Source organism: Misgurnus anguillicaudatus, chromosome 8 (genome assembly GCF_027580225.2).
Source record: "Misgurnus anguillicaudatus chromosome 8, ASM2758022v2, whole genome shotgun sequence".
In the NCBI taxonomy this organism is placed as follows: domain Eukaryota; kingdom Metazoa; phylum Chordata; class Actinopteri; order Cypriniformes; family Cobitidae; genus Misgurnus; species Misgurnus anguillicaudatus.
In genome coordinates, this window is record NC_073344.2 from 12,230,947 (window position 1) to 12,251,023 (window position 20,077).

The following is a 20,077-nucleotide window of genomic DNA, read 5'->3' on the forward strand; positions in this document are numbered from 1 at the left end:
TCACAACACTTTCAGAAAAAACACATGAATTTCACATGTGAAAAAAACCCCATGTGGTGGTGTTTGATTTTTGTAACATGCAAAACTTAACTTTGCCATGACAGAAAGCACAACATTTTTGTATACTATATTATCTCTTTGATGTTTATGCTTTGGTCATAGATCATCACTTTTTTTTTTTTTTGATTGCAGGTCCATTGTGGCGTATCAGCCAACAGGAGGAAACTCACACACGTTTGACGCTTCAGCCTTCTTCAAATCAGTGGGGATCTTTCTGGGGATCTTCAGTGGCTCATTTCTTATGGGTGCAGCTACTGGAGTGGTCACTGCCCTCATATCCCATACCAATATTCACAAATTCTGCATATGTTTAATCTAGTTTAGTTCTTGTAAGTAAGGTGCTTTAGGGGCGGTTCACAATTCGCGTCTAAATCCATGCAAAAAACGCGACCGTCTGTTGGTTCTTGTCACATGACCTGCAGTGCGCTTGCGGCATTCTAGAAAGTTGAAATGTTTTTAACTCGATGCGGTGCGGATGCATACCACGCGCCTACATTTGAAATAATAAGAACTTGATGAGAACTTTAGTGCGCAAAAGACGCAAAATGTGAATCGCCCCTTAAAGGGATAGGTAACCCAAAAATGAAAATTCTTTCATCATTTACCCACCCTCATGTTGTTAAAAACATATAATTACATGTATAGTTTTTTTTTGTTTTGATGAACACGAAGGAAGATATTTTGAGGAATGTTTGCAACCAAACCGATCATGAGCCCCATTCACTTCCATAGTAGGAAAAAGAATACTATGGAAGTGAATAGGGCTCATGAACGGTTTTGTTACAAACATTCCTTCGTGTTCATCAGAACAAAAAAATTATACAGGTTTGTAACAACATGAGGGTGAGTGAACGATGACATAATTTTCATTTTGGTTGAACTATCCCTTTAAGGTGAAATTAGTAACACAATTACATGACCATCTTAAGTCAGTGGTTCTCAAACTGGGGGGGCTTGAGATTTTTTATAAAATACATACATTTGTCATAAATTCTGTGAATTTAAACCTCGGAAAACCAACAGCACTGCATTTAATGTGTTTTGTTTAATTTAAATTCCTAAGTTTTATGTGATAAAATTTATTTTGGGGGGGCACTAATGGATGCACCCTACACAAGGGGGACCGCATGCCAAAAAGTTTGAAAATCACATTCGAGAATCTTCTTAACAAGGATTGCTTTCAAAATAACAGATTTTTGCAGAAATATGTAAATATCAAGGCGTGTTGTTTTTACTTTTGAATTGGTTTAGTATGTGGATATGTGGTTTAAGTTCTTAACTCTAGCCACGTGACAAAATTCACCAAGCTGCACTATTTTCCTCTGCTGGAGACGGCTCTGTTCTTCCTCATGTCCTGGAGCACGTTTCTACTGGCTGAAGCTTGTGGATTTACAGGTGGGTGTTTGTGGGTAATGGAAGCATAATGGTCAATGCGTTTATCTTTATTTCAATCAAGTTTTTAAATGAAAAAGTTATGAGTTCTTAAAAGGTGACATAGAATGATTGAACGTGAGTATTTATCCTTGTTCTGTGATGTGACATGTAGACAAAATTTTTTTGTTTGGGTCTGCAATGCCTTAGAAGCTTCCTAAACACCTCACTCAGATAGCTCTATTAGGGTGGGGGATTTTAAACAAGTGGTTTTGCACATATTTGGCTCCCCCTACTGGCTTAACTTGCAATCTCATTACTGATTGGCTGACTTTGCTGCCACTCAAAAAATGTAGCCAGTTATTTTAATGTGGAAGGGCAGTGAGATGCCTGTGATGTCATAAGCATCAGTTTTTTAGATTGGGCTGTTTCCTGGCTGACATTTCTAAAAGAGGAATTTCTATGAGACTGAGATGTTTAGCACTTTTTGTATGTTTGTGAATGTGGGTAGACTACCATTATTCAACAAAGACAGTGTAAAAATGTTTTTTCATTCTCCGTCCCCTTTAAAGTAACAGTTTAACTTGCAATTAACTTGCTTTTTAAAGGCAAACACCACCGTTTTTCAATATTTTACTATGTTCTTACCTCAACTTAGACGAATTAATACATACCTATCTTTTTTAAATGCGTGCACTTAATCTTTGTGCAGCGTGTCATGAATGTGTTAGCATTTAGCCTAGCCCCATTCATTCCTTAGGATCCAAACAGGGATGAATTTAGAAGCCACCAAACACTTCCATGTTTTTCCTATTTAATGACTGTTACATAAGTAGTTACACGAGTAAGTATGGTGCCACAAAATAAAACCTGGCGATTTTTAAGCGAATAAAAATTGAGAGGCCCGAGGTCGAAGTGCTGCAAACTAAGTGCCCTTCCACCATACAATATAGATCTCATTTTTTATCCCCTTAAAACATTGCCACGTTTTATTTTGTGCCACCATACTTACTCATGTAACTACTCATGTAACAGTCTTAAAATAGGGAAAACATGGAAGTGTTTGGTGGCTTTTAAATTCATCCCTGTTTGGATCCTAAGGAATGAATGAGGCTAGGCTAAATGCTAACACATTCACAACGCGCTGTACAAAGATTAAGTGCACGCATTGAAAAAGATAGGTATGTATTAAGTAACCTAAGATGAGATAAAAGCATAGTAAAATATTGAAAAATGGTGGTGTTTTCCTTTAAGAATTCAATATTTGATTTTTTAAAATGTGAATCCATAAAGTACAATAAAACAGCAGTACTAATGAAATCATTGATTTAAACCACAGCATCATTCCAAAGATTCTAATTGTTCGCGGTCACATATTTTTGGATAAATTGATAGCTCCAATTTAAGGGGTCACTTCTGATCTTTATTGAATCTGCATCTCATTCATACACGTGAATTATTGATACAGATTCTCGTTGTCTTTACAGGTGTTGTGTCAGTGCTGTTTTGTGGAATCACACAGGCTCATTATACTTACAACAATCTCTCAGAGGAATCGACCAAACGCACCAAACAGGTACAAGCTTTTCTCAATCTTATAGGGAAAACACGATTGTATGCTAAGAAAGCTATATTTTGGATTGATCAACAGCTTGTTATGCTTTAAACAAAACATTTTTAATTTATGGTCTCTAGAGTAGGAAAGGAATCAATATACATTTACAATATACATTTTTATGTTGGTATTGTGTACTGTAAATACCATGGATCATTAATATGGTAACGATATATGTCAAATGTAACACATTGTGTTTTAATCCAATGGTGTACCATGGTGCCACACAATATTTTTTAAGGTTAAGCTTGCTGGTTAAAAGAAAATGAAATGGTAAGGCATGGATAAAAGAGGCAAAGATGTTGTTTTCTTGAGAGAGACTACGTGCATCTACATCAAAAGATGCTTTGATGCTAAGACCCACCAGTCGAGAAATACTGTTAACTAAAATCCCAGCTCCCCTGTGGTGTCGTCAGATCAGTGTGTGACGCGAGGATGGGTGCAGTAATTTTGACACCTATGTGGCACCAGCTCTCCTTATCCAGGGGGTCAGCCCTTCTGATATCAAAGCTCCCGTATGTTTTTGAAGTGGGTGAGAAGGCATTGAGTCATAGGGATTGAAGATATTGACCTCAGCTCTACATCAGTCATATGTTTCTGTAGCAGTGTAAAGTATAGAGGTCAAAACTTTATTTTTTGCATTGCAGTTGTTTGAGGTCCTGCACTTCCTGGCTGAGAACTTCATCTTCTCATACATGGGCCTGGCGCTCTTCACCTTCCAGAATCACGTCTTCAGTCCTATTTTCATAGTCGGGGCCTTTGTATCCTCAACCTTCATTTGAAATAAATATTTCATATCCTGTCTCTTACATGAGTGGGCGCTAATGTATATTAGATGAAGCTTTCAAAACGTAATTAGATCTCTTTGTATCAGAGAGTTGGCGGCTTTCTCCCGTTTACCACCTCTGAGACCGTACTGTGCGCAGATCGACAATCTTTCTGCAGAGGCAGCAATGCAGTGTAATTCTCAGTTTAACAGCCTGTTACAGTCGATGTTCTGGTCTAATAATGCAAACTAAGCACTTTGAATGCTGAAAGAAACCTGCAAAAATGCTGTTTTATTACCTCCTCGACTGGAGAATCGCCTACATGTTTATTATACCAATTTATTTTTTTTAAATGTGAACAGGATGCCAGTTTCTTCTGCCACTTTATAATCTCACGTCAATAATATCGACCAATATTGTCTGAAAGGTGCAATGTGTACATTTAAGGAGGATCTCTTGACAGAAATGCAATATAATATAGGTAACTATATTATCAGTGGTCTGTAAAGACCTTACGCAATCTACTCTATTGTTTTTATTACCTTAGAATGAGCCATTTCTATCTACATATACCGCGAGTCCTCTTACATGGAAGCCGCCATTTCACACCGCCATGTTTCTACAATAGCTCTTAAAGGATTAGTCAATTTTCTTTAAAAAATCCAGATAATTTACTTACCACCATGTCATCCAAAATGTTGATGTCTTTCTTTGTTCAGTCGAGAAGAAATTATGGTTTTTGATAAAAACATTCCAGGATTTTTCTCATTTAAATGGACTTTAATGGACCCCAACACTTAACAGTTTTAATGCAGTTTAAAAGGACTCTAAACGATCTCAAACGAGGCATAAGGGTCTTATCTAGCTAAACGATTGTCATTTTTGGAAAGAAAACTAAAAAATATGCACTTTTAAACCACAACTTCTCATCTTCCTCCGGTCCTGTGAGCCAGCACGACCTCACGTAATACGTCATCACATCAAGAGGTCACGGATAACGTATGCAAAACTAGGCCCCAGTGTTTACAAGTGTGGAGAAAGAGGACCGTTCCGACATTGTTGTATGTGGAATGATACTAATTAATGTCTTTGAGTCAGTTTATTGTTTAAAATGGTCCGCAAATGTGCGTTACATATATGTAACGCGTGACCTTTCGACGTCATTACGCAATTACATGAGGTCGCACTGGCTCGTCACAGTAGAGATTGTTTTCAAGGAGATTAGCATTTTTGATTTAAGATTATGAGGGCACGTGAATTTGTAAAAAATACCACAATATTCCAAAAAATTTATAGTTTTTAATTTCAATTTCATTGGGATTTTAAATATTACTTTTCTGCATCGGCCCCGATGGTGAAAAATCTTGATTGATTGTTTGATTTAATGTTATTTTCAAAGATTATTAGAAACGAAATGATTCCCAGAATATAAGAAGAAACATGCAGTATATGTAGGCCTATATCAACATGGCTCCAGACTAACTTTTTTCACTAGGAGCACAGTGAAAATTTTAGGGGCGCAACCAGAAAATGTAGGGGCACACACCGTAAATCAACATGCTAACCAAATATTCGCATTTATACTAATTTCCACTGTATTACTAATAAATACTTTGATGATAGATGCAGAAAGAGACATCACAAAAAAGGTCAAATTTACTGATCACACATGTGCGACTGGATGTAAAATTCAGTGGCACACTCTCAAATTTTGGTGGCAAAATGCCACCATTTGGTGGCACTCTGGAGCCCTGATCATTAGTGGATGACAGAGTTTTTTTTTTTGCAAAAATTCAATATTGTGCATCTTACACTATCATCTGTTCCAGTCATAATTTTCATTATAGTTTGGCTCATTTGTGTTTCGACAAGTTTGTTCTCTTAACCACATCTTGACCACCAGATAGCCATCTTTATAGGTCGGGCCTTAAACATCTACCCCCTGTCTTTCCTGATCAATCTGGGCCGAAGACACAAAATCGGTGGACCCTTTCAGCACATGATGATGTTTGCGGGTAAGAAGACAACGCCTAATTTACCTCCACGTCCTCGCATGATGAACAAAAAAGATTTGAAGTATTTCTTTGCAATCAGATTTGTAACAGTGTCAGGCTGTCTGGTTTGAACTCCAACCTGATGAACCATTTCGAGACCTAAATTAAGACCGGAAATTAGAATGTATCTAATAATGGCTCTTCATGTGGATCAGATCCCTCTAGATCAGCAGCATTGCTCAGATTAAAGGGCAGTAAAGTGCATTGCCTTTCAAAAGCACGATTGATCGAATGTGATGCTTCTTTGCCGTTCCTGCTAAACTCTGTTGTGAATGTTGTGTATGTTTGTTTTCCATAGGGCTCAGAGGGGCGATGGCGTTCGCATTGGCGATTCGCGACACCGCCACATACGCTCGGCAGATGATGTTCACTACGACCCTGCTTATTGTGTTCTTCACGGTTTGGGTATTTGGTGGAGGCACAACGCCAATGCTGTCCTGGCTGCATATAAGGTCAGAGCTCAAAAATTCCTGCTTTGGGGTTTCTATGTCTATTAATAAAAGACAATGTCTGTTTGATCTTTCTTTATGTTGGTGTTACAGTGTTACTGTTATTCATACAAGTTTTAATGATCAGGCTTGTTACATAAAACATTTGGGACACTCAATCTGAACAAGGATTGTACCCGGCACATGATAAAACCAAAGTTGGGCTATATTTGGGGACCAGGATATTATAGAAACTTATTTGTAAATATTTGCATTTATTTACATTTAGTCATTTAGCAGGTGACTTACAAATGTGATTTACTCTATAAACACCACATAGCATTGTCTCAGTAGTCTTTGCTTTAGACGTCACACCCACCCATAGACTGCTTACTGAATGTCTATGCACAAGCCCACAGATTGGAAATGTTTCCGGTTTGTGAGCAGTATAATGCTGTTTTTACACGGTCTGTCCAGCAGGTGGCAGAAAAGCTCACTGCCGTGATCAAGCACACTTCAACAAATTGGGTCACACTTGATTGTCCTTGCAAGACCTCTCATGATTTTTGGAGTGCAGACATAAAACATTGAGTTTAGTCTGCAACTAAATTTGTACTGTGTTTGTCAACTCCAAATACATTTCCTATTTTTATCTGGCTTGCGCAGGGATGTAGAAATGGTGCAGATGGGAGAGGAGCTGGAGTTGTTTATCTGACCATATTCTGGGGTTTGTCAGACTGTCTCTCAGCAGGGGCTGACCTGGACTAAGCAGGGCCTATAACAAAAGCTGATAGTTTATTAGATTAAAGAGGATTATTGAGGCATGATGCTGATGGCAGCTGCTGTAAAATGATATTGAGGAGCTTGGTAATATCAATAGCATTTTGGTAAATAAGTCTATTTTGTCCTTTAATGCAAACAGATTAGCTCAATACACTTCTTTTCAAAACCAACTAATGGCTTTGGATCACTAGAGAGCTCATGCGTTCACTCCTAAAAGGTGCTTCATGATGCCATGGTTTTGTAAATGACCTATAAGAACCGTTCTGTTCACAAAAGCTTTTTTGTGGCAAAAAAAGGTTCTTCAGAATATAAATGGGTTTGAAATCATTTTGATTCTAGGAATTGAATGAATGTTCACTCCATAAATGATCACTCATATGCTGTTTTGTTAAGCAGATTGTCCTGGTTGTTCTTTTACATAAAAAAGTCAATAATGACCAATGGCTGTCAAGCAGTAACAAGGATTTGTCATCTGCCACACAAAGAAAGCGATATGTGACCCTGGACCACAAAACCAGGCATAAGCACAGGCATATTTGTAGCAACAACCAACAATACATTGTATGGGTCAAAATTATCGTTTTTTTAATGCAAAAAAATTCAATGTAATTTTTCAATTCTATTTTATTTATATAGCGCTTATCACAATTGTTTAATTGTTTTAAAGCAGCTTTACATTAATAGATGCAGGAAAAAACACAGAAAAAAATCATAAAACATAAGTATCAGAATACAGCGGTTAAGATTAACCATACAAGCGAGTGTAGTAAAAATGTAATGCATGTAAGAGGGTGCTAAGTTAAGCCAATGTCAGCAGACTCCCCAGGGGTTGAAAAAAACCTAGGAGAAAAACCCTGTGGGCGAAAAGTCCTAGGAGGGAAAAAACCTTGGGAGAGAGCCAGACGTAGCTGATTCTATAGAGGATATATTATATTATAGGTAACATTTTTTACAATTTTATGGGAATTAAAACATAATATATAATATGTATATATACACTGATAAGTAAATAAGATTATTAGGTAAAGATCATGTTTCATATGCATATTTTGTAATTTTTTTTACCGTAAATATATAAAAATGTATTTATCATTAGTAATATGTATTGCTAAGGACATCTTTTTGACAACTTTATAGGCAATTTTCTCAATATTTTTTTTCGCACCCTCAGATTCCAGATTTTTAAATAATTGTATCCTTGCCAAATATTGTCCCATCGTAACAAACCAAGCATGGATGGAACGCTTATTTATTCAGTTGATGGATGAATCTCAATAAAAAACTGACCCTAATGATGACTGGTTTTGTGGTCCAGGGTCACACATAAGCAATATAACATTTAAAGCAATAGTTCAAGAATTGTTGTAAACATGTTGTCATTATCATGCCATTCCGATTTTTTTTATTTTTCAAAGTCATAATTCATTTTAAAGCTCCCGTTCTGTCTGTGATTTTGAAGCTTTAATTGTGTTTATAGTGGGCATATAACATGTGTTCATGTTTCACGTGTAAAAAAACGCGGTATTTTTCACACAATTTACTTATCCGTATAGCGCTGTTTTCACTGTCCTCAAAACAGGCTGATGTCTTCCTTGTTATGTGAAGTCCCTCCTTCAGAAATACGTATCGAGTTCTGATTGTGTAGTTTGTTTAGTGTGCTGTGATTCGATAGCAGCTTAGCTTAGCAGAGCAGTTTGAGCCAAAGCTGGTGACTGACGTATTCCTGTGGGCGGAGTTTAGTCAACGAACTGTTTTACTGACGTCATTAAAGCAGGAAATAGAGGGCTGTAGTCCAAACCGGCCATTCGTTGTAGGCTTTTAAAGAGGAATTCTATTGAAGAAAATATATCGCCTGGCAGTGAACTTTGAGCTTTATCATTTTACAGGTATTATTTTTGCTATTATAGCAACATTACACACTAACTAGGGTTTAAAAAATGGTATCAGGAAGAACGTGACCTTTAAAAATCTCCCTAATGTTCATAATACATATGAGATTTTACCAAGAAGATAACTCCTCTAAATGTTTCATTTTGCATTTCTCAAAAAATTGATTTCTACACAGATGAAAAGATATTTATGATTTTATTTCCTAATTTTATAAACTAAATAAATGCTAAAAAACGAAATCTTCAATTCTAGTGGTAGTAGAAACCTGTATTTTGTTGTTTATAATAACAATTTAAATGTTTTAAAGGATTGTATAAACATCTCAGGCGTTTGCTCATGCACATCTGGCATTGTTTGTGTTGTCTACGGAATGGTGGGTTTTTAAGTAAATAAAACGTGCTTGTGTTGTTATGTGGATGGGAGGTTGTGTTATGCGGTCAGTGTGGGATGGTATGTTAGCGCGCACCAGTATATGCACCAGTTAAACGAGTAATTAACTTTTTGTACTATATCTGCAACCAGAGAGATTGTAGGATGTGTGGTGTGTGTGTTTTGCTTAATTAGATTAGCCGTGGGTTGGAACAGTGTAGTAAATCAAACACATCTGTAGACCAGCAGTATACATTGTTTGTAGGTCAGCAACATAAATTCACTTAGGTTCATGCAAAGGTACTTATATTGCTACTGGAAAGTAAAATGTAATTCCAAAATTTACTCACCCTTATGCCATCCCAAGTGAATTTTGATTCCTTTCTTTAGCTTTGAAATGCCATGGTGATAAACATTTTAAAGGTTGAAAAAAAAACACACTTTTAATGTGTTTTTTTTGTATTGTTGTATACATCAAATCTCATTGGTTCTTACGTTTTGATAAAACTAGTCATGTACCAATAATATATAACGCTACTGACCATATTTGCTATTACAGAGCCAATTTGTATGTTAAGAATAATATGCAATGTATTAATAGCTAAATAAGCTCAAAATATTAAAGGGACACTCCACTTTAAAAAAAAGATTTTTAAAAGATATTATGCAGCACCTAAATGTAGTCCCCTTGGAAACTTTTAATAGCAGAGGACTATTTTCGGGCACTGCGAATTTCATTGCGCCTCCTGCAGCCATGTTACGGCAGCAAAGTTCTTGATTATTACGCCAGAATGAGAGTATAGTTAGTTCCTAGGCCTAGAAAATCGCAACTTTTAATTTTCCGTCAGTCTTAGTACATGATGTAACTACAGAAGAGTCAAGTTTTAAATAGGAAAAATATCAAATTCATTGGTAATTTTTGAACGTGATGCTAATGGTCTAAGCAGATTCAATGGATTATGCTAAGCTATGCTAAAAGTGGTAGCGCCAGATCAACTGAATAGATTCCAAAACGGTAAAAATCAAATGTTTAACTCTAGGGGAGCTGGAAAATGAGCATATATCCATAAAAAGTGGAGTGTCCCTTTAATCTTTTTTGTAACAAATATATTGTTTTGCTTTAGAAAACATATGAGGAGCTTAGATACAAAAGCCGCTAAACATCACCTCTTTCAAAAAGTAATATAATGATATTGACAGAATGTTCTCAGCATGTACTGTATTACATGTTTATCAAATACTTTCACTTTAAATCTCTGGCTCAGGCATTTAGAAAAAAAAAACGCTTTGTTGGCAGAATCCGCATCGATTTTTTAGCATGTCTTCCAATTTTACGGACCATGCAAAAGACTGTTTATCACATTCAAACTTGTGTCCCTTGTGAGTACTTGGACCTGAATACAACCTGAATGTGGCAGCCACATGGACCACAGCGCCTCCCCTAATGTGTGGTTTAGTTTCTTCATTTTTACATTTTGACTCATCATTTGCAATGGTTTTAGTTGCATATTTAGTGATTTGGGAACTGTTGGAGGTTTTTGTCATAAAAGCCTGCATGCAATCTTTAGTACACTGAAAAAAAATGATATATTCAATTTACTAAATTTTTTAGGTAAGTGGTCGCAAACAATTTATTTAAGCTACATTTAAACAAAAGTTTGAGTAAATTGCATGCATCATTTTTGTCAGTGTAGAGTAATTTGTATTACTTTAATGATGGATGGATATGCGTTTGGAGCTTTAAAATGTTGGCATTACAAAGCTAGAAAGGGCCAGGATTCTATTTAACATGACTCCGGTTGTGCTCCGCTGAAATAGGAAATTATGCGTAGCATAAGGATGAGTAAATATGTGATCATTTAAATTTTCTGGTGAACTATTGCTTTAAATTGTTGTGTTTGCTAATATTGCACATACTTTTAACTAATAGGTTAATCTCGTTAAATCAATAGTTTAATGTAAAGACTAGAAAATCATTCCCTGGAGACTTGCTGCTTGACATATTTTTGACCAATAAACATACAAAACACCTTGGCAACCACTAAGCAATAACCCCTGCACCCACCAAGAACCCCCTAGTTACCGCATGGAACTCCTTCGAAACCTCATCACACATGGTGACAGGTCGTAGAGGGGAAAGCACCACATTTCGCATTTTCCTGAAACGTCAAACTGAGTTCAGCTTGTCAAACTAAGTTTCAGTGAGATGGCAGCTTGACAGTAATGCTCTTTGCCTCTCTGCAGGAACATCCAATTATTCATTGATAAACAAACCTTTCTGGTAATAATAAACATTTTATGTGCTATTCCCCAATGAAATGTATTTGAATTTATGGTTTTGCCCTGGCAAAGCGACCAGCAAGGAAGAAAGAGTATATTCTGTAAACAAACACACTTTTTGATAAAAAGTTGATAAGGGTGTTTTGAGTTTATACTGAAATTATAAATTGCATATACTATACAGTAAACATAAAGCAGAGAACTTTAACTAATAACTATCAGGTTAAATCCAACATTGCTTTGTCCAGAAAAAACTTTTTTTTTATTTTTTAAAATGTACTTTGTTTAGTAAATTGGTAATTTGGATCCAGGTTGTTATAAAATGCAAATAAAAGCCCAATACAAGTTGAATAATAGTACTGATAATAATAGTAATAATAATAATAATATCGGATAATAAGCTATATTTTTTGGTATATCAACATTTTACTGTATTTTTAAACTCTTAATTTTTTCTCTAAAGATCACATTTAAATAAAAATAAAATAATAGGTTTTGATTGACAGCAGACCACTGGTGTGTACATCACACCGACAGAATTATTGTTTTAAGAGAGCTGTAAATATCTTCTTTGCGGTTTGTGAGCATGCTCATGAAACACTGAATCATGCAAGTGTACTTGCATGCAAAGCAGAAAGTGAGAGCTCATGCATTATGAAAATGTAGTAAATGCAACTATCAGTCATTTCCTGTTTCATTCATACCCTGTATTCGCTCACTGCAGGCATTTGCTTTGAAGTAGATTCGCTTAGATAATTGTTCATTGCACGGGTTATGTAGTAAATTAATCTTTTGTTCATTGGTAAAATATGCTGTGTTTATTTAACTGAGTGCTACCGGAGGCCATTGTTTTGTGATGCCAATAATGGACAACTTTTAAGTGCAGCAGTGCTTGCACTTTCAGTCAGCTGACAGTTTTGTTTAGCAAAAAAGTGAGTGTTATTCTCTGTCATTCTACAAAGGGTTTCCATTTCTGTGAATGCACTACATGTGACCCCTCATTTTGGCATTTATTGATATTGAGTGAGGAGTGGTTTCTATTACTCTTCACATTTTCACATACACGCACATACACCCAACAATCTTCGACTGGGATTGTCTCGTGCTTTGGGCCATGTAATCAATGTGCAATTAAAAAATAAATAATCCAATATCTCATTTGGAAAACGTTAGAGGAAATTGTATTAAAAAGACTTACTTTGGATATTCAGTCCGCCTTTAGTGTAGTCTAACAAATAAAAAACTAATTGTAAAAAAGCGCTCGTATACATGGTACTAGCATTCACTGTATACTCGAGTACATGTAGCACTTTTGTACAAGTGACCTTATCAGTGCACCAAAGCAACAAAAGCGGCCTTTTCAAAACTATCGCTTCAGATCTAGGCCAGACTGCTTTTCTTAGCGTTGGTTCAGATTCTGAGTGTTAACCACTTCACTTTTTCTAGCACAGCTCAGGGAAGTTCCTCTCACTCCGTAAACATTCAGCCCGACACACACAGAGCCAATTCAGAGCTGGAATGTTAACCACACGTTGGGACACAGTGCTGGGTTTTATATATGGTAATGCCTGTTTTGCATTAAGTGGTGCAATTAAAAGTATTTAAAAGTTGAGAATTAGATTTTTCTTTCTTGGGCAAAAATGAAGATGTGTACTTTCAATGGCAAATTCTCAACAGAGAAACGGGTCTTGCTGAAATATTCCTACTTCTGCATGTTTTCCAGTCTTACAGTAGCTGTATTATCCATTATTGCATACATTTTGTATAAAACTTTACTCTCATTTTCTAAATGTCGACAAAAAACTATTGCGCAATGACGGTGTTTCCATTAACCGATGTTATGAGACTAAACGTCATTTTGTTTTCTCGTGATAAATTATACCAAAATCCGTGACGACGAGTGTGTTCGACTTAAAGGGACACTCCACTTAAAAAAAAAAAATAGGCTCATTTTCCAGCTCCCCTAAAGTTAAACATTTGATTTTTACCATTTTGGAATCCATTCAGCCAATCTATGGGTCTGGCGCTACCACTTTTAGCATAGTTTAGCATAATTCATTGAATCGGATTAGACCATTAGCATCGCAGTAAAAAATGAGAGAGAGTTTTGATATTTTTCCTATTTAAAACTTGACTCTTCTGTAGTTACATCATGTACTAAGACTGATGGAAAATTAGAAGTTGTGATTTTCTAGGCTGATATATCTAGGAATTATACTCTTATTCTGCCGTAATAATAAAGAACCTTGCTGCCGTAACATGGCTCCAGCAGGCGCAATAATATTACGCAGTACCCAAAAATAGTCCCCAGCTATTAGAAATTATCAAGGGAGCTATTTTCGGGACTATTTATAATATAGTCAAGTTTTAAATGGGAAAATATCGAAACTCTTTGATAAAAGAGTTTTAGCTATGCTAAAAGTGGTACCACCAGACCCGGAGATCAACTGAATGGATTTCAAAACGGTTAAACTCAAATGTTTAACTCTAGGGGAGCTGGAAATGAGCCTATTTTCCGAAAAAAGCGGAGTGTCCCTTTAATACGTCGCCGTGAAGACGACATCTGAATGACATTAAAATATCCCTACAGCATCTCGAAAACGTAAAGCGCAGTAGACTCCCGAATCGCTCTTGCAATTTTTTGATGTCATGCACTTGACGCCACGTGATTTGACCATAAATCATCTTCCATCTTGTGTTGCAATTAAACATATTCAAAGAATGATCATGTGACTTTTACGCACATCAGGTAACCTGTAAATGTGTAAAATCTGCTTTCATTGCAGTTTTGCTTAATATATCCTTGTTTGAGTTTGCATAAAAAAACTCACCTTAGTGTAATTTTTTTGTGATATGGGAGGTTATGTGAAATTGCTGTGTTTTTTTTGGGCACATTTTTAATTCGCTATTTCAGTTTGCGCAATTTAAAGAGTAATGGAAACGCAGCTGGTGTGTAATATATGCACACACATATTATATATATGAAGAATTTGGTTCCAAAACGAGATAACTCCGTTTTTAAATATTTTGACGTTTTAATAATATTTTAAATATTTTAAACGTTTATTAATATGTTATCATATTTTTATTGTGCTTTTTTAGTTATGAAGGCTTAAATCAAAACAAACCAACTGTAGTTGAATTGATATTAATTGAAATGCACAATAAAAAAACTAGATTTTTGAAAAGTTTTTTTGTTTTGGAACCAAACTCTTTATATATAGGCTACACATATACAATACATATTTATGCATTTTCTTAGTAATTTTCAACATACATCAATCTTGGATTGTACAATCCAAGAAATTGAAGGACTCTTTGCTTTCTGATAGAATATCATAGATCTGTGAGCTTTGATGTGTGAAGTGTTTGATGTGTAAAGGACCGGTCTCAAAACTTGCTGTATTGTACCCAGAGTGGGAGAGTCTTCGACAGCAGAGACGGAGAGGCTACATAGACTACGGCGTTACATCAGGTGATGTTTTGCATTCTTGCACAGGTGGAGGTAACTACACTTAATTTAAAAACATGCACATTGGGAAGTATGTGTTTTTTTTTGCAACTGTTACAAATGCACTTGCTTATGTTTCAACCAAGCACATCTTTTCGTGTTAACTTCTGCTTCCAACTCTCTTTTATTCTACTCCCGATCATACTAATATTGAACTCTCCTTTGTTGTAATCTTGCTCTGCTGCAGTTGTCAGCCAGAATGGCTTTTATTTGCTGATGCTAATGGCTAGAGACCTGGGTAGTAGAGTCTACTCTACTCTATAGGCTACTGTGCTGTAGCCTACTATACTACCGTTTACTTTACTATACTGAACTGCACTTTTTTCTACTGTACTGCAATCTTGTCAATGTTGTCTGCAATTCTGTACACTTTCAGAAAAAAGAGAAGAAAGTCGCACAACCTCTATCCCCACCAGTGTTGGGGAAAGTTACTTATAAAAGTAATGCATTACAATTTTAAGTTACTTCACAAAAAAGTAACTAATTGCGTTACTTAGTTACTTTTCATGGAAAGTAATGCTTACATTACTTTTAAGTTACGTTTGCGTTTCGTACTGTGCTAAGGCTTGATCTTTTTCAGGCCTTGCAGGAGTTTTTTATGATCGCAAAAATGTCAAGCTCTGGCCTGTTATCTCCGTTTCTGACTCAAACTGTTCCCGCTCAGAAGCACAAAGTGCGTATTTTACGTTAGTATGTTCAGTTCTTTTTTTTGTAAATTTAATTAATTAAACTAAAAAAGTACCTCACATTACTTTTTAAGAAAAGGAACTCAAATATTAATGTGACATTTACATGTGTCATTTATAAAGTAATGCGTCACTTTACTCGTTACTTCAGAAAAGTAATTTTATTACGTAATGTGCTTTACTTGTAATGCATTACCCCCAACACTGATCCCCACCAAAAAAGTCTTTGTGCCATTTACCATGATCAGTTATAAACTGAAAGCCCAGGTTCAGGTAAATGTGTAATTGTCCATCTGACAGTAAAATGAAAATGTATTACTCTGCAAATACCTTAAAATAATATTTAAACTAAATCTATTTTATACTCTGAAATTACTCTAAAAATATGCATGTACAACAACAGCATCATAGTGCTAATGTACTGTCTTAATATAGTATGGCTGTGTGACAATATGGTTTGTTTCTATTTATAAAACAGTTCCAGTCCTTGATTCTGGATTGTGCCTAATACGAAAAAGCAGCCTCTTGTACCTTACTGCTTACTTAAACATCTCTGTTTTACACATTTAGTATCAGGGGGTTCCTGCTCCATGCCTCTCTTATCTAAGGGGCCCCCGCCCCGATAAACGTTGAAGACCCATGCTGTTATGGTCTACTATACTCTAGTCTACTCCAATATACTGTACTGTACACTGGTCAGCTTTACTCTACTGCACTCTCGTCTACTGGGTGATTCTCACGAAACCATTAAAACACCACGGCACTAATGATTTTAGCTTTAAAATGTGTAATATAGTAACATTAAAAAGCATCAGAATTAACACAATACTGTGTTCTACCTTGCACAATGTGTGATTTCAACATAAGAATTTATAATTGTAAATTTTATCTCATTTTCTGCTGAAATTCTCATTACCGCAATGTGTCCGGCTGTGTTTGAACATGCGATATGTTGTAATTTAATCAAATTAACACAAAAATATTAAGAAAAAAAATAAATGGATGTTTTGCTAGACTACTTTAGATGACAGAAAAAATATTTACTGAATATTCATGTATAATAATAATGAAGAAAAATTAGGAAAATGATGTGTCCATGCCTGATGGTCTCATCCTCCGCAACACTTTTTGAGAACAGTTTAAGCACACATACAGAATTTTAATAAAGTTTGATCTTGAGTGACCAAGCACATGGACCAGTTACTTCAAGATGGCTACCAGGTAAGATCATTTTTTTACAGTTAATTTGAAATATTGTCAGAATGCTTACACGACATTTTGATTATCATTACCGCAACAGATGCTTATTAAATGTTAATTTAATTAATAGAAGCATAATACTTTGATTTTAAATGCATGTGCAGAATCTCCAAATTATGTTCTTTCAGGTTTGTCATTTTGAAAATATGTCAGTGTTGATGTTTTCTGACTGTTGCGGTAATGAGACTTTTTAGGACTAATTTTTGAATTATGTTACAAAAAGTGTTAAATGATAAGTAAAAGTTTTTAAATTAATGTTCCCATTTACTCCAGACTTTGTTTTTCAATGTCTGGTGGGAAAAAAAGTAAATTTAAGCAATTTTTACATTTTCATGCTTGACATTTTTAAAACCAAGTTTTCGTGAGAATCACCCTACTATATTCTACTATACTGTACTATACTGTTCTGTATTGTATTTTGCTCTAGCTTACTATACTATACTTTACTATACTATACTACAGTGGTTCTCAAACTGGGGCCATGCCTGAGGGGACTGAAAAAGTATGAGAACCACAGATGTAGTATACTGTGCTATACTGTAGTTTACTATGCTGTACTGATCTTTGCTGTATTGTGCTCTAGCTTACTATACAGTTTAGTAGAGCATACTAGGTTTTTCAATTTTTCAAATTCTACAATCTTGAATCAGCTGTGGTAAATAAGGTAGACAAGAGTACAGTAGAGTAGACTAGAGCAGTGGCTCTCAATTCTGGTCCTGGAAACCCACTGCTCTAATCTACTCTACTGTACTATAGTCCACCATACTGTACTCTAATCTAGTCTGCTCTTATTTTAATGTACTGTTGTTAAGTCTCTTCTGCACTCTATAAATAACTGCAGCAAACATTTGCAAGTTACTACTTCCTTAGGACAAACACATCTGTTCTTAGCGTATATTCTCCAGTGTCAGTGGACTCCTTCAGGAATGTATTTCAAACTGGTGGGAGTGACTTTGAGGGAATGGGAATGTGTGGGGGCGGTCACTTTAGTTCACATTGAGGTGTCCGAGGAAATCTGCACACTAATGGCACTTTTTCATTGTGTGGTTTGTCACGGCTCGGGTCACTTTACTTTGGCATGGTTTGCTTTGCTTTTCCATTACAGTTTTAGTACGGCTTGCTTGGAACTTTAACCGAGGTGGTACTAAAAACGTATCAGGTACTAGTAGTACCCCAAAACTGAACTGTTGTGGCGGCCGTACTATTGAGTGGAAATGCTCCATAAGCTCACTGTCCCACTTACACTCCAGCACTCCAAATGAGTAAGACCAAACAGCAATAGTAACAGTATTTTTTATCATAATTAAATCAGTATTGTCTTGTACCTGCATTGAAAGGAACATGCAGCTGTCTGCTGTATTGCAACCACACGCTGAAGCTGACTATCTTAAAGAAAAGAAATGTTGGTTATCCACCACACTCATATCTATGTGCACATTGTGTAAAGATCTTTGCACTGCCTTTTTGTCATATTTTGACCCCTTTGTGACCCCCTAATGTAATCTATCCTTCAGCCCGCATGCCTGGTTACTAAAGGAGCTTAATGTTTCTCCTTGTCTAACTGAAGCTATCCATCCTCTCTTGTCTTTTGTTCGACTTTTTCCATTGTCATCTCCTCTCAACCGCCTCAAGTTTTTGGATTCAATCCTTTTCTTGTACACAGTTCATGATCCAGGCTTCCCCTATAATTTCCTTTCCCCTAGGCCCAAGTTGAGGAGCTGAACAGATCTTCCCAGAGTTCTTAGCCGTATTTCTATTTGGACTGCTCAGCCCCCCCGCCCCAAAAAAAACTTCGGGGGAGTAAAAAAACTCCTCTTTTGTTTCTCAGACAGTCCTCCAGACGTGGTAGAAATAACAGCAGCTTGTTAAAACACCCAGTATGTCGCTGATATATGTGACTGGATTTGGCAGGAGCATGTTATTCTTTATTTATCCTCTCCCCAGAATTTTAATTAATGTCGTCTACCTTTTGGGAAATAGATATTCTTTACCGACTCTGAAAAGATAAGATGTTCAATAAAGGTTGTGAGAAAGAGACTGATTATAATACAGCTCATTCTGTTTAAATTGGCCCTTGTCCACATGGGCGGCACTGAATGTCCCAGAATGCCTGAGCATCTGTTAATCCGCAAGCCAACTCTAACTTTACAATGAAGTCTCTGTTTGTTCGCCGGGTTTAAAAGCCGGCCTAAATTCTGCTTTATCATATAGCCGCTGCTTTAATTGATATCGGGAAAGAAAGACAAGCTATTGCGTCAAGGAACAGCAAATGTACTGAAAGACCAGAGTGAAAGTTTACCTAATGTATCAATTATCTCAACATGGTCTCGGCCCCTCTGAGCTCCTAAAGGTCTCATGGGTCGTCCTCATATTTCAGCCGGTCAAGCAATGGCAACATGTCTGACCATTAACACAAAGCAGATGTCTGGTGTAAGTGTGCTTCTCAACAAAGATGCAGAAAAAGTGAATTAAGGAGGAAAGCTGTTTTAGCATTTCCCAAAATTCACTATTTTTCAAGATTTTTAGCAGCATTTCTTACAGAATTAAAGGGTTAGTTCACCTAAAAATGAAAATAATGTTATTCATGACTCGCGTTCATGACGTTCCAAACTTGTAAGACCTCCGTTCATCTTCGGAACATATTTCAAGATGTTTTATATTTAGTCCGAGAGCTTGTTGACCCTTCATTGAAAATGTATGTACGGCTTACTGTCCATGTCCAAAAAGGTAATAAAAACATCATCAAAGTAGTCCATGTGACATCAGTGGGTCAGTTAGAATGTGTTGAAGCATCGAAAATACATTTTGGTCCAAAAATTACGATTTTATTCAGCATTGTCTTCTCTTCTGCGTCTGTTGTGAAGCGCATGCGCGAGACTAAAGTCATGTGACTGCAGTGACGCGGATGACGTGTTATCCTCAGACATATTTGCGAGGTTTTTTTCAAACTTACAGTATGCGTCTCCCTCAGACTGTAAACGAAGCCCGGGGCACAACCCCCCC

General features: G+C 36.3%; 1 protein-coding gene across 2 annotated transcripts in view; it reads left to right on the forward strand.

The window, feature by feature from the left end:
* slc9a7 (solute carrier family 9 member 7) overlaps positions 1-20,077 on the forward strand; it is a 60,944-nt gene that overhangs the window by 25,098 nt on the left and 15,769 nt on the right. The window contains exons 7-13 of one of the 2 annotated variants that reach the window (XM_073870309.1): positions 193-334; positions 1,350-1,455; positions 2,919-3,007; positions 3,694-3,807; positions 5,717-5,828; positions 6,166-6,319; positions 15,033-15,092. In XM_073870309.1, the coding sequence (XP_073726410.1) occupies positions 193-334; positions 1,350-1,455; positions 2,919-3,007; positions 3,694-3,807; positions 5,717-5,828; positions 6,166-6,319; positions 15,033-15,092 (777 nt within the window). The remainder of the gene's footprint in view (positions 1-192; positions 335-1,349; positions 1,456-2,918; positions 3,008-3,693; positions 3,808-5,716; positions 5,829-6,165; positions 6,320-15,032; positions 15,093-20,077) is intronic. The other variant, XM_073870310.1, reaches the window with a different exon arrangement.